This window comes from Hyla sarda, chromosome 1 (genome assembly GCF_029499605.1).
Source record: "Hyla sarda isolate aHylSar1 chromosome 1, aHylSar1.hap1, whole genome shotgun sequence".
NCBI lineage: Eukaryota > Metazoa > Chordata > Amphibia > Anura > Hylidae > Hyla > Hyla sarda.
In genome coordinates this window covers 445330893-445344948 of record NC_079189.1, presented here as the reverse complement: position 1 = coordinate 445344948, position 14056 = coordinate 445330893, and the positions used below count along the sequence as shown (strand labels likewise).

The 14056-nt window shown below is 44.5% G+C and overlaps 1 protein-coding gene across 6 annotated transcripts in view; it reads left to right on the top strand.

Moving 5' to 3' along the window:
• Window positions 1–14056, top strand: part of EP400 (E1A binding protein p400) — a 170342-nt gene that overhangs the window by 36859 nt on the left and 119427 nt on the right. For all 6 annotated transcript variants that reach the window (XM_056533150.1, XM_056533142.1, XM_056533153.1 and 3 more), the window contains one exon: window positions 13840–13927. In XM_056533150.1, the coding sequence (XP_056389125.1) occupies window positions 13840–13927 (88 nt within the window). The remainder of the gene's footprint in view (window positions 1–13839; window positions 13928–14056) is intronic.

Sequence of the window (14056 nt, the reverse complement as noted above, 5' to 3'; positions counted from 1 at the left end):
GTGTATAAGTTGGTTGGGAGGACTGCTAGGTGGGGAGGTTGTGCTTGTGGGTGGTAGTGTTCATCTTTGGGGGACCAGACATGGGTCAGTTAAGGACTGGACTTTGTGAACTGTAAGAACGGTATGGACTCTGACCCATGTACAGGAGTGGTGGTATGGGTGAGGGTGCAGTTTTAGTTTAGGGTTTTTCCTAGGGTTTTCTATTGATTTTGTAGGTGTTTTCTGTAGTTCACATATTTTGTTTATATTATATTTTATTTATATAGTATATTTAGTGATTTTGTACCTATATTGTGTTATATCTATATTGTTTCATATTGTTTCATGTTATAGCGTTATGGTAGCCGGACCAGTTGTTGTGTTGATATGTGTTTTTTTTTTTCCGTTTATTTCAGTTATTTGGTCTGTGTTATGTTTTCTTTGGTATTTTCTTTAGCCCCGGATAGAGGATTCAGTTAATTTGGTCGTTTTGTAAGGGAATGTATGTGTGATATGATTATTTTGATTATTATTATTACTATTATTATTTTTATTTATATAAAAAAAAAAAGAAAAAAAATATATAAAAAAATAAGCACTAAGGCGCGATAACGGCCCGTCGCCCATCGGTGTAGCTCACCCGCAAATTTACATCTCCTCCTCCCTGCTGCTGTATCCAACTTGGCAAAAAGAAATAAAAAGTTTTTGCTGCACTACATACCTGGTGTCTGAGGCGAGTGCTCCGGTGAATATCTTCTTGCACTTGTATTATAATTTACAAATCTGTTTAAAGGAGAACTACGGGATTGAACATTTTATCCCCTATCCTAAGGATAGGGGATAAGTTTCAGATCGCGGGGGGGTCCGACCGCTGGGGCCCCCCACGATCTCCCGTACGGGGCCCCGGCTCTCTGCATAGAGAGCGCGTGTCGACCACCACATGAGGCGGCAGCTGACACGCACCCTCCATTTACTGCTATGGGAGAGCCGAAGCGCTGCCTTCGGCAATTTCCGGCTCTCCCATAGCAGTGTATGGAGTGGCCGTGTCGGCCGCTGCTTCGTGCGGTGGTCAACACGCCCTCTCTATGCAGAGAGCCGGGGCCCCGTACGGGAGATCGCGGGGGGCCCCAGCGGTCGGACCCCCCACGATCTGAAACTTATCCCCTATCCTTAAGATAGGGGATACATTTTTCAATCCCGTAGTTCTCCTTTAACTTTCTGACTTTCTGCTGTGCTAAAGCAGGAAAGGACATTTTACAACCTATTGGTTTTCCCCTTGGAAGGACACGGTTCTCTAAGACCTGTGTCTGTAAGTTGGCGTTGCCCAGCAGTTGTGAAGTCCCAGCGTCCCATCAGAGTTCCAGACTCATAACATGCTGGGACTGAAGAAAGAATCCAGCATTTCTCATCCAGTCTTCTCTTCCCAGAAGACATGCCTGGATTCCCTGTGAAGCTTGGTAGTGAGTGTTAACAGAGGACAGACTATGTTTACTCTCTGCACACTTTAAGAATCGGCTGTCCTGTCATGTGATCTGGTGTGATTGACGGTTTTATTGCTGCCTGACTTTTCTGCTTTACATTTACAGTGTGTGTATAGTTGGTCAGAGTACCTTTACTTCTCTAGCAAAGCAGAAGTTTGGCAAACAGACTATTTGGAAAGTTGCTATGCTATGTTGGTTATATGGGGTCAGCCACTGAGCTTTTCTGCTGCTGATGTTTTATCTATGGAGACTGCATGCTTTCTATACTTTGTAGAAATAGCAGAACCAGTTAACAGGGTTGTATTAATGTGGGGATTCCTTCATGGGCCAATTGAAAACTTTGCTCAAGACATTGAACAGTCACATAAATAGATTCAGTGCTCCTATGGGGAAGATTTGCTTTCCGGGCCCCCTTAGGCACCAGGGCCCCGGTGCAACTGCTACCTCTATAGCTACCATATAGCTACACCCCTGGTGCAGAGGAATTGCTGAACAGCCCCATTCACGTGAATGGGGCCAGCTGCAGTTTCTTGCACAGTCAGATGGCCAGAGAGAGACAATGGTGGGCAAAGCTTCGTTTTTAGAGTGAGTGGGGTCCCATAGACAAGTAGAGTAGCTTCCATATGGCTTGACTAAGCTTTTGCTAAACCATGAGTGTCAAGTATTTCCTAAACAACAATGTAGAATTGGTGATTTATTATAGAAACGTAGAATGTGTCGGCAAATGACAACTATTCGGCCCATCTAGTTTGCCCAATAGTCCCTGACTCTACCTTTATCTTTATCTCTGTCTTATATGAAGGATAACCTTATGCCTATCCCATGCATGCTTACATTTACCATATGTGTCATCATATTTGCCATAATTTGTGTAGACTGGTTAATAGACCCTGCAGGACATATAATGGGGGTCATGATAGTTATCCCCGTTACCAAAAATATGTATATCTAAGGACTGTAGGGACTATATCATCTAGATTTTTGTCTACTTAAAGGGGTTCTCTGGTGGAAAACTTTTTTTTTTTAAATCAACTGGTGTCAGAAAGTTAAACAGATTTGTAAAGACAAAAATTTACAAATCTGTTTAACTTTCTGGCACCAGTTGATTTAAGAAAAAAAAAAGTTTTTCACCGGAGTACCCATTTAATACACTCATAAGGCACCAACAAAAGAGTTGTTCAAATTAAACTTTAATGATATGTGTGATGATGATATATCTAAGTGATGACAATATGTGAACAAAAAGTTGGATCAGGAAAAGATGAGGACACTGGGCTTGTAGATCCTGCAAACTCATAGGTTTTCAAAACTAGGCCACCACAAATGCTCAATTGGCAATGAAACTGGTTTAAAAAAAGACAGGCCAAGGAAGTGTTGCAATCTGGTTGAGACATTCCTGGGAAACGAGTAACAGGTGAGCCGGCACTGCTCAAACCTCGGTTAATACTGCGGGACAGACTGGAATATATCCAGATGACCCAGACAACTTAAGCCACAAGTATGCAGGTGGTGCTCAGTCCATGTAGAAGATGCAACAATAGCGTGGAAGAAAATGAATGACGGCACTCACCGGTAAAACTTTCTTTATTTCTCCATAAAATCACAGGAACATAAACAGGTCAGGGGGTGCTGGAGAGGCGGTAGGTGTGCGGGACGTGACATTTCGAGCGTGAACACGCACTTTCTCTGGAGAGGAAGTGCGTGTTCACGCACGAAACGTCACTTCCCACACACCTACCGCCTCTCCAGCACCCCCTGACCTGTTTATGTTCCTGTGATTTTATGGAGAAATAAAGAAAGTTTTACCGGTGAGTGCCGTCATTCATTTTCTTCCACGCTATTGTTACATTCCTGGGAAACCCTTGCTGTGCGTGGACAAGCATTATTCCTCTGAAAGATGCCAGTTAGAGACCCAGCCAGAGGTAACACATGTAGCCGCAGGATGTCCTGCACATGTAACACTGCTGTTAGGGTCCCTTGTATCACTATTAGGTGTGACATTCTGTCGTTTATGATTGCTTTCCAGAACACTACACCAGCAGTTGGGGCAGAGCATGGCTCCACAGCAAAGGCAGGATTGATGCACTAACCACAAGGCCTCCATACTCAAACCTGACTGTTGTTGGATACTAGAGATGAGCAAAGTTACAGTGATTCGATTCATCACAAACTTCTCGGCTCGGCAGTTGCTGACTTTATCGTGCGTAAATTAGTTCAGCTTTCAGGTGCTCTAATGGGCTGGAGACTCTCTCCTAGGACTTTATCCACCATTTCCAGCCCACTGGAGCACCTGAAAGCTGAACTAATTTATGCAGGCTAAAGTCAGCAACTGTCGAGCCGAGAAGATCGTGATGTATCGAATCACTGTAACTTTGCTCATCTCTATTGGATACCACACAAAGCCCTGATTACACACTAAAGATAATATGGGTTGGTGTTTGAAATGACTATCCTGCTTCTCTTAGTCGAATGATGTGCCCCTTCTTAGAGTTTGGCAACAGGGCAAAATATTTTGAAGTGCGTCATAGGGACATGTCTACCAGTCAAGAATCTGTCAACAAGAGGTACACTACCCCAAAGTAGCCTCTGAGGGGGTTTGTTTACAGGGCAACAATGGAAGTACTTTCATGCCCTCGTCTGGCAAGACACAGTGTCTAATCATATCTAATCATTTATTTGTCTGAGACATAGCTATATGCCGAGTATTGCAGCTATTTCTATCTGGTTAAAAATTTTTGTCAATGAGTTTACAACCAAATACTGTCACGTTTGTGATCGTAAATTTTTTTTTTTGTGTGTGTAGTTATGGGGATCGGCTATCTTACTGCTGTTAAGTACTTTAAGTACTTGGCACTGCAGCTAGTTTTGGCATTTACTTTTTATTCCCCCAGTCTTTAAAGCAATAACTCAAGTTGTATTTATTGATGGCATGGTTTTATGTAAAGTACTGTCATTTTTTGACAATACATTCTCTGTACTCACCTGCCACTGATTCCTCAATGTAAGAAATACCTGCTCAGTCAGTTACTAAATGAGACAAGTCACAACTATGGCCAGTGATTGGCTGAGCAGGCACTTCCAGGATGGAGTAGAGGAAGTGCAGGTAAATCAGCGGCAGGTAAGTGCATAGAGACATGTAAAAAGTTCTGAGAGGTACTGGGGTCTGGATGCTGAGACCCCCACTGATTGCTAGAACGAACAGGAAAAAGCACTTAGTTAAGTGCTTCTTCCCCTCTCTCTCACTGCAAGAGACAAGCTCCATTGACTTTCTACTAAATCTGTGTCCTGCAGCTAGGATAGAGACCTTCTTAGCCACACTCTTCTTTCTCCCCGCTTGTTTTAGCAATCAGCACCCAGACACCAACCGATCAAAACTTTTGACTTAGTTCTATGACATGTCAAAAGTTTATTTTATTTTATTATAGTAATACTTTAAAGAGGGCCTTTGGCCATCCAAAAAAATTGCCCTGATCAATCACCTTTTCACAGCTTCCTGATACACCCCTTTGTTCCAGAGATATAAGGGTTTATAGTTTATCTGACACTTCATAGAATCAAATGGGCGTGAACTTCATTTAGATAGTGGTAGTATATCAGGTATTGGGCGGGATTATAAAGTCAGGGGATGTGTATTAGGCATATATCCCCTCTTAATGTGCAACATTCACACCCGCTGACTTTATAATCCTATCCGTCACATGATATTCACTCTCATTATTAAACATAAATGGTACCTGTCAAGACAATCTGTCGGCATAATATGTATAAACCGGCAAGCATTCTCATATGCCAAGACTTGTCCCGACATGACGTGATCAAAGTCTATGCATATCCTGTCATTGGATTGTCATGACAGGTACCTTTTAGGGTCTATTCACACATACAGTATTCTGCGCAGATTTGATGCGCAGGATTTTCTTCTGTAGATTTCAATGTAATCTGAACACAGCTTGATATCCTGTGCATCAAATCTGTGCAGAATACTGTACGTGTGAATAGACCCTTAAAGGGGTTATCCAGGATTCCAAAAACAGAGCCATACCTGTCTTCCATCCCTGTTCTCAGGTTGTGTGTTGTATTGCAGCTCAGTTACATTGAAGTGAATGAAACCAAGTTGTAATACCACACACAACCTGAGGACAGGTGTGGTGTTATTTTTGGAAGAAATTAGCTTTGGTTTTTCTATTTCTGGAAAACCCCTTCACAGCTATCTGAATTTTCAGACAAACTATAAACCCACATTGCTCAGAAACAGAAGGACGTATCTAGAAACTATAAGAGGCACCATATCTTGTACTTGTCATTAGTAAAAACTTTTTCTTTAATGTAGCTAATACCATTATATGTTTATTTGTAATCTAAATTGGTTAAAAATGTGTATATTTTTGGGTGAAAAAATGCTGTCCCTGTAGCTATTGCCTGTGTGTCTCTATGAAGAGACCAAATACAGGAAGTGAGGGCAGGACAAGCAGGGCTCTGTACAGGCTCCTGGCTTGTCAGTCATCATGATGTGTGAGCCAGGAGCATGTCACAGAGCCTCAGTGCACAGAGCCCTGCTTGTCCTCAGTGCACAAAGCCCCACTTGTCCTCAGTTTACAGAGCCCTGCTTGTCCTCAGTGCAGAGCCTTGCTTGTCCTCACTATACAGAGCCCTGCTTGTCCTCAGTTTACAGAGCCCTGCTTGTCCTCAGTTTACAGAGCCCTGTTTGTCCTCAGTGCACAGAGCCCTACTTGTCCTCAGTGTACAGAGCTCTGCTTGTCCTCAGTACACAGAGCCCTGCATGTTCTCAGTGTACAGAGCCCTGCTTGTTCTTAGTGTACAGAGCCTTGCTTGTCCTCAATGCACAGAGCCCTGCTTGTCCTCAGTGCACAGAGCCTTGCTTGTCCTCACTGTACAGAGCCCTGCTTGTCCTCAGTACACAGAGCCCTGCTTGTCCTCAGTGCGCACAGCCCTGCTTGTCCTCAGTGCGCACAGCCCTGCTTGTCCTCAGTGCACACAGCCCTACTTGTCCTCAGTGCACAGTGCCCTGCTTGTCATCACTGCACAGAGCCCTGCTTGTCCTCAGTGTACAGAGCCCTGCTTGTCCTCAGTGTACAGAGCCCTGCTTCTCCTCAGTGCACAGAGCCCTGCTTGTCCTCAGTGCACAGAGCCCTGCTTGTCCTCAGTGTACAGAGCCCTGCTTGTCCTCAGTGTACAGAGCCCTGCTTGTCCTCAGTGTACAGAGCCATGCTTGTCCTCAGTGTACAGAGCCATGCTTACCCTCAGTGCACGGAACACTGCTTGTCCTCAGTGTACGGAGCCCTGCTTGTCATCAGTGCACAGAGCCCTGCTTGTCCTCAGTGTACAGAGCCCTGCTTATCCTCAGTGTACAGAGCCCTGCTTGTCCTCAGTGCACAGAGCCCTGCTTGTCCTCAGTGCACAGAGCCCTGCTTGTCCTAAGTGCACAGAGCCCTGCTTGTCCTCAGTGCACAGAGCCCTGCTTGTCCTCAGTGTACAGAGCCCGGCTTATTCTCAGTGTACAGAGCCCTGCTTGTTCTCAGTGTACAGAGCCATGCTTGTCCTCAGTGCACAGAGCCCTGCTTGTTCTTAGTGTACAGAGCCCTGCTTGTCTTCAGTGTACAGAGCCCTGCTTGTCCTCAGTGTACAGAACCTGGCTTGTCCTCAGTGTTCAGAGCACTGCTTGTCCTCAGTGTATAGAGCCCTGCTTGTCCTCAGTGTACAGAGCCCTGCTTGTCCTCAGTGTACAGAGCCCTGCTTGTCCTCAGTGTGCAGAGCCCTGCTTGTCTTCAGTGTACAGAGCCCTGCCTGTCCTCAGTGTACAGATCCCTGCTTATCCTCAGTGTACAGAGCCCTGCTTGTCCACAGTGCACAGAACCCTGCTTGTCCTCAGTGCACAGAGCCCTGCTTGTCCTCAGTGCAGAGAGCCCTGCTTGTCCTCAGTGTACAGAGCCCTGCTTGTCCTCAGTGCACGGGACACTGCTTGTCCACAGTGCACAGAGCCCTGCTTGTCCTCAGTGCACAGAGCCCTGCTTGTCCTCAGTGCCGAGAGCCCTGCTTGTCCTCAGTACCAAGAGCCCTGCTTGTCCTCAGTGTACAGAGCCCTGCTTGTCCTCAGTGTACAGAGCCCTGCTTGTCCTCAGTGTACAGAGCCCTGCTTGTCTTCAGTGTACAGAGCCCTGCCTGTCCTCAGTGTACAGATCCCTGCTTATCCTCAGTGTACAGAGCCCTGCTTGTCCTCAGTGTAAAGAGCCCTGCTTGTCCTCAGTGTACAGAACCCTGCTTGTCCTCAGTGCACGGGACACTGCTTGTCCTCAGTGCACAGAGCCCTGCTTGTCCTTAGTGTACAGAGCCCTGCTTGTCCTCAGTGTACAGAGCCCCTGCTTGTCCTCAGTGCACAGAGCCCTGCTTGTCCTCAGTGCACGGGACACTGCTTGTCCACAGTGCACAGAGCCCTTCTTGTCCTCAGTGTACAGAGCCCTGCTTGTCCTCAGTGTATAGAGCCCTGCTTGTCCTCAGTGTACAGAGCCCTGCTTGTCCTCAGTGCACGGGACACTGCTTGTCCACAGTGCACAGAGCCCTGCTTGTCCTCAGTGCACAGAGCCCTGCTTGTCCTCAGTGCCGAGAGCCCTGCTTGTCCTTAGTACCAAGAGCCCTGCTTGTCCTCAGTGTACAGAGCCCTGCTTGTCCTCAGTGTACAGAGCCCTGCTTGTCCTCAGTGTACAGAGCCCTGCTTGTCTTCAGTGTACAGAGCCCTGCCTGTCCTCAGTGTACAGATCCCTGCTTATCCTCAGTGTACAGAGCCCTGCTTGTCCTCAGTGTACAGAGCCCTGCTTGTCCTCAGTGTACAGAACCCTGCTTGTCCTCAGTGCACGGGACACTGCTTGTCCTCAGTGTACAGAGCCCTGCTTGTCATCAGTGCACAGAGCCCTGCTTGTCCTCAGTGTACAGAGCCCTGCTTGTCCTCAGTGTACAGAGCCCTGCTTGTCCTCAGTGTACAGAGCCCTGCTTGTCCTCAGTGCACAGAGCCCTGCTTGTCCTCAGTGCACAGAGCCCTGCTTGTCCTCAGTGCACAGAGCCCTGCTTGTCCTCAGTGCACAGAGCCCTGCTTGTCCTCAGTGTACAGAGCCCGGCTTATTCTCAGTGTACAGAGCCCTGCTTGTTCTTAGTGTACAGAGCCCTGCTTGTCTTCAGTGTACAGAGCCCTGCTTGTCCTCAGTGTACAGAACCTGGCTTGTCCTCAGTGTTCAGAGCACTGCTTGTCCTCAGTGTATAGAGCCCTGCTTGTCCTCAGTGTACAGAGCCCTGCTTGTCCTCAGTGTACAGAGCCCTGCTTGTCCTCAGTGTACAGAGCCCTGCTTGTCTTCAGTGTACAGAGCCCTGCCTGTCCTCAGTGTACAGATCCCTGCTTATCCTCAGTGTACAGAGCCCTGCTTGTCCACAGTGCACAGAACCCTGCTTGTCCTCAGTGCACAGAGCCCTGCTTGTCCTCAGTGCAGAGAGCCCTGCTTGTCCTCAGTGTACAGAGCCCTGCTTGTCCTCAGTGCACGGGACACTGCTTGTCCACAGTGCACAGAGCCCTGCTTGTCCTCAGTGCACAGAGCCCTGCTTGTCCTCAGTGCCGAGAGCCCTGCTTGTCCTCAGTACCAAGAGCCCTGCTTGTCCTCAGTGTACAGAGCCCTGCTTGTCCTCAGTGCAAGAGACACTGCTTGTCCTCAGTGTACAGAGCCCTGCTTGTCCTCAGTGTATAGAGCCCTGCTTGTCCTCAGTGTACAGAGCCATGCTTGTCCTCAGTGTACAGAGCCATTCTTGTCCCCAGTGCACAGAACACTGCTTGTCCTCAGTGTACAGAGCCCTGCTTGTCCTCACTGTGCAGAGCCCTGCTTGTCCTCAGTGCACAGAGCCCTGCTTGTCCTCAGTGTACAGAGCCCTACTTGTCCTCAGTGTACAGAGCCCTGCTTGTCCTCAGTGTACAGAACCTGGCTTGTCCTCAGTGTTCAGAGCACTGCTTGTCCTCAGTGTACAGAGCACTGCTTGTTCTCAGTGTACAGAGCCCTGCTTGTTCTCAGTGTACAGAGCCCTGTTTGTCCTCAGATCACAGAGCCCTGCTTGTCCTCAGTGTACAGAGCCCTGCTTGTCCTCAGTGTTCAGAGCACTGCTTGTCCTCAGTGTACATAGCCCTGATTGTTCTCAGTGTACAGAGCCCTGCTTGTCCTCAGTGCACAGAGCCCTGCTTGTCCACCCCCACTTCCTGTCACAGAGACATACAGGCAATAGCTGCATGGACAAAATAACACTAAATGCATTAAGAAGTACACCATGTGTATGTTCAGCGGGGATCAAAAGTTTGAGCACCCCAGGTAAAAAGTTTTATTAATGTGCATAAAGAAGCCAAGGAAAGATGGAAAAATCTCCAAAAGGCATCAAATTACAGATTAGACATTCTTATAATATGTCAACTAAAGTAAGATTTTGTTTCCATCATTTACACTTTCAAAATAACAGAAAACAAAAAAATGGCATCTGCAAAAGTTTGGGCACCCTGCAGAATTTATAGCATGCACTGCCCCCTTTGCAAAGCTGAGACCTGCCAATGTCATGGATTGTTCTTAACCATCATCTAGAAATCTGAAACTGAAAATAGTTGACACTCACAAAGCTGGAGAAGGCTATAAGAAGATAGCAAAACGTTTTCAGATGTCAATATCCTCTGTTCGGAATGTAATTAGGAAATGGCAGTCATCAGGAACAGTGGAAGTTAAAGCAAGATCTGGAAGACCAAGAAAAATATCAGAACAGCTCGCAGGATTGTGAGAAAAACAAATCAAAACCCCTGTTTGACTGCACAATCCTTCCAGAAAGATCTGACAGACACTGGAGTTGTGGTACACTATTCCACTATAAAGAGATACTTGTACAGATATGGTCTTCATGGAAGAGTCATCAGAAGAAAACCTCTTCTAGGTCCTCACCACAAAAATCAGCGTTTGAACTTTGCAAATGAACATATAGACAAGCCTGATGCATTTTGGGAACAAGTTCTGTGGACTGATGAGGTTAAAATTTAACTCTTTGGCCGGAATGAGCAAAGGTACATTTGGAGAAGAAGGGGAACAGAATTTAATGAAAAGAACCTCTGTCCAACTGTTAAACATAGGGGTGGATCAATCATGCTTTGGGGTTGAATTGCAGCCAGTGGCACAGGGAACATCTCACAAATAGAAGGAAAAATGGATTCAATAAAATTTCAGCAAATTTTGGATGCTAACTTGATGCCATCTTTGAAAAAGCTGAAGTTAAAGAGAGGATGGCTTCTACAAATGGATAATGATCCTAAACACACCTCGAAATCCACGGGCGATTACATCAAGAGGCGTAAACTGAAGGTTTTTCCTTGGCCTTCACAATCTCCTGATCTTAAAATAATTGAAAATCTATGGATAGACCTTAAAAGAGCAGTGCGTGACAGACAGCCAAGAAATCTCAAAGAACTGGAAGACTTTTGTAAGGAAGAATGGGCAAAGATACCTCAAACAAGAAATGAAAGACTCTTGGCTGGCTACAAAAAGCATTTAGAAGCTGTGATACTTGCCAAAGGGGGCAGTACAAAATATTAACTCTGCAGGGTGCCCAAACTTTTGCAGATGCCATTTTTATGTTTACTGTTATTTTGAAAGTGTAAATGATGGAAATAAAATCTAACTTTTCTTGACATATTATAAGAATATCTAATCTGTAATTTGATACCTTTTGGAGATTTTTCCATCTTTCCTATGCTTTTTTATGCACATTAATACAAATTTTTACCTGTGGTGCTCAAACTTTTAATCCCCACTGTACACCACTCGTTAAAATTATCTGACATGAATTATAAGTTGTGCCTCATTAATAATGACACTAGCTGAGTACCCGGTGTTGTCCGGTTTTTCCTTTCTAATCCTTTTTGGGGAGGAAAATCAACATAGGAGGAAGCTTTTGACTTCATATTCCATCCTCATATATTGTTGTCATATCCCAACCCCATATCCCGTCCTCATATCTCAAATTCATATCCTGTCCTCATATCCCATCCTCCTATCTCGACCTCCTATCCCGGACTCCTATCCCGTACTCCTATCACGACCTCCTTTCCCGTCCTCATATCCCGTCCTCCTATCTTGACCTCATATCCCGTCCTCATATCCCGTCCTTATATCCCGAGCCCATATCCCATCCCCATATCCCAACCTCATATCCCAACCTCATATCCCGTCCTATCTCGTTCTCCTATCTTGACCTCCTATCCCGTCCTCCTATCCCGACCTCCTATCCCCATGCCTGATGAAGCTGCTTTCCCACAGCGAAATGTGTTGCATCTTGGGAAATAAACTACCTAGTTTTTTTCTGATCTCCATTGCTTTTGTATCCTGTGCCACGTGGAGTCGGCTTTCTCCTCGAAGCCAGACCGATTGAACGTCCTCCTATCATGACCTCCTATCCCATCCTTCTATCTCGACCTCATATCCCGTCCTCCTATCCCGACCTCCTATCTTGAATTCCTATCTCGTCCTCATATCACAACCTCCTATCCCGTCCATCTATCTCGACCTCATATCCCATGCTCATATGCTGTCCTCATATCCCGTCCTTATGTCCCATCCTCATATCCTGTCCTCTACATACATTTCCTGTAGATTTGCATGGGACTTTAAACAAAAACCCTCACAGATGGGGGTAGTTAAGGGTTAAATTAACTATCCTATATTTTAAGTGGACATATAAGTAACATGTGACCAAGTATTATCGAAATATCTCCAGCCATTTGGAAGTTATGCAGTAACATATATTTCCCATAGACTTGTATTGGATTTCAAACAAAAACCCCGACCCTGGCAAAGAGTCGAGTAAGGGTTAAATCACCTATCCTATGTTTGTTGACATATAAGTAATGTGTGCCAAGTTTCATGTTACTATCTTTAGCCGTTTGGACGTGATGCTGAAACATACACTCATATACACACATACATACACACATACATACACACACACACATTGAACCTCATTTACTAAGAGTGGAGTGTAGGTTTATTTGTGGGTTTTAATTCCCTACAATTTATTTTCCACTGTATTTACTAAGGTTTTCCTACATTTTTGACTTACCAGTACTTTGCTTTTTTTTACACATGCTCTGATCTGTAGGGTTTTCCTCAGCTGAAATCCACCACATTTTATGTGGAAACCTTAGTAAATATGTTAGTTTTTGTGAAAATGTCGGGAACATGCCCCTTTTCGGAGACTAATCCCCCTTTATCAGTGGCCACGCCCCTTTATTGGGTTTTCTTCCTAAAATGGAGAGTTAGTCAGGGTTTTTTCAATTCTGGTGCAAATTCTGGCGCAGACACAAATATATAGATAGATAGATAGATATAGATATAGATACATTGCCAGGGTTAGGGCATGTTTATATGAAAGATTTCAGCATGGAAATTACCATATCTGTATAATCTGCAAAATTCCACGTGAAATCTACCCACAAATCCCATCCCATTGTTTTTTTTTATAGAATTCTGTGCCGTAGTTTATATGGTATGGATTTATGGACATGTCAATTCAGGAATCCAGGGCACAGATTAGCTTTATTAAATGATGACATACACCTTTATACCCTAATATGACAGTAATTAATAAAAAAAAAGTATATGCTTAGATAAATGTATTTGTAGGATTTAAAAAAATATATTTAAAAAGGATTATTAGGATTATATTATTATTAGGATTATGTAGCCTTATTGTCACTTAGAGATCAACAATGTTAAAATAAAAAAAAATGGCATAATGGTGTTTTGAGCCTATATCACATTTTTGGTCTCGAGCAATAAATATATATTATGATGTTTCACTATATGGTTTAGTAGTTGAAAAAACATTGAACAGACAATAAGAACCTAAAGCTAAATTTTACCTTTGTAGATATAATATATATTATAATGAATACTGATAATTATATTCCCGGGACTTCTCCAGATGTACTGCGCAGTATGGTAAAACTCACTTTCTTTTACAAAGTACCCCTATTTTACAAAGTATGTTAGGGTGCATTCACACTATAATAATGCACCCGTTATGAACGCCCATTATAAAAAGAGGGGAAATCGGCATTTATACGGCCAGTACAAAATCACTAACGGCTATTAGAAAATCCCATTATAGTCTATGGGATTTTTCTAATAGCCGTTAGTGATTTTGTACCGGCCGTATAAATGCCGATTTCCCCTCTTTTTATAACGGGCGTTCATAACGGGTGCATTTTTATAGTGTGAACGCAGCCTTAGAATTAACATTTTTTTGTAAATAAATATTCTGTTTAACTTCTCTTGTATATGTTGTGTTTTATCACAAATAGCAATCTCTAACAGGGAGCGGAGCAGTAGGAGCAGCAAATGCAATAGATATCGAGGCCTTTAAAAGACAACAAGCCCTTACACAAGCAGGTATGTCCACAGCAAGGTGTATTGTCACTGTGATCTCAGACTAACATCTGCCATTTAGTGGCATGTTTCGAAGTTTTGATGGCCACCGATCGCTAAAACAGAAGCTCTCAGCTAAACATTGTGCCTGTT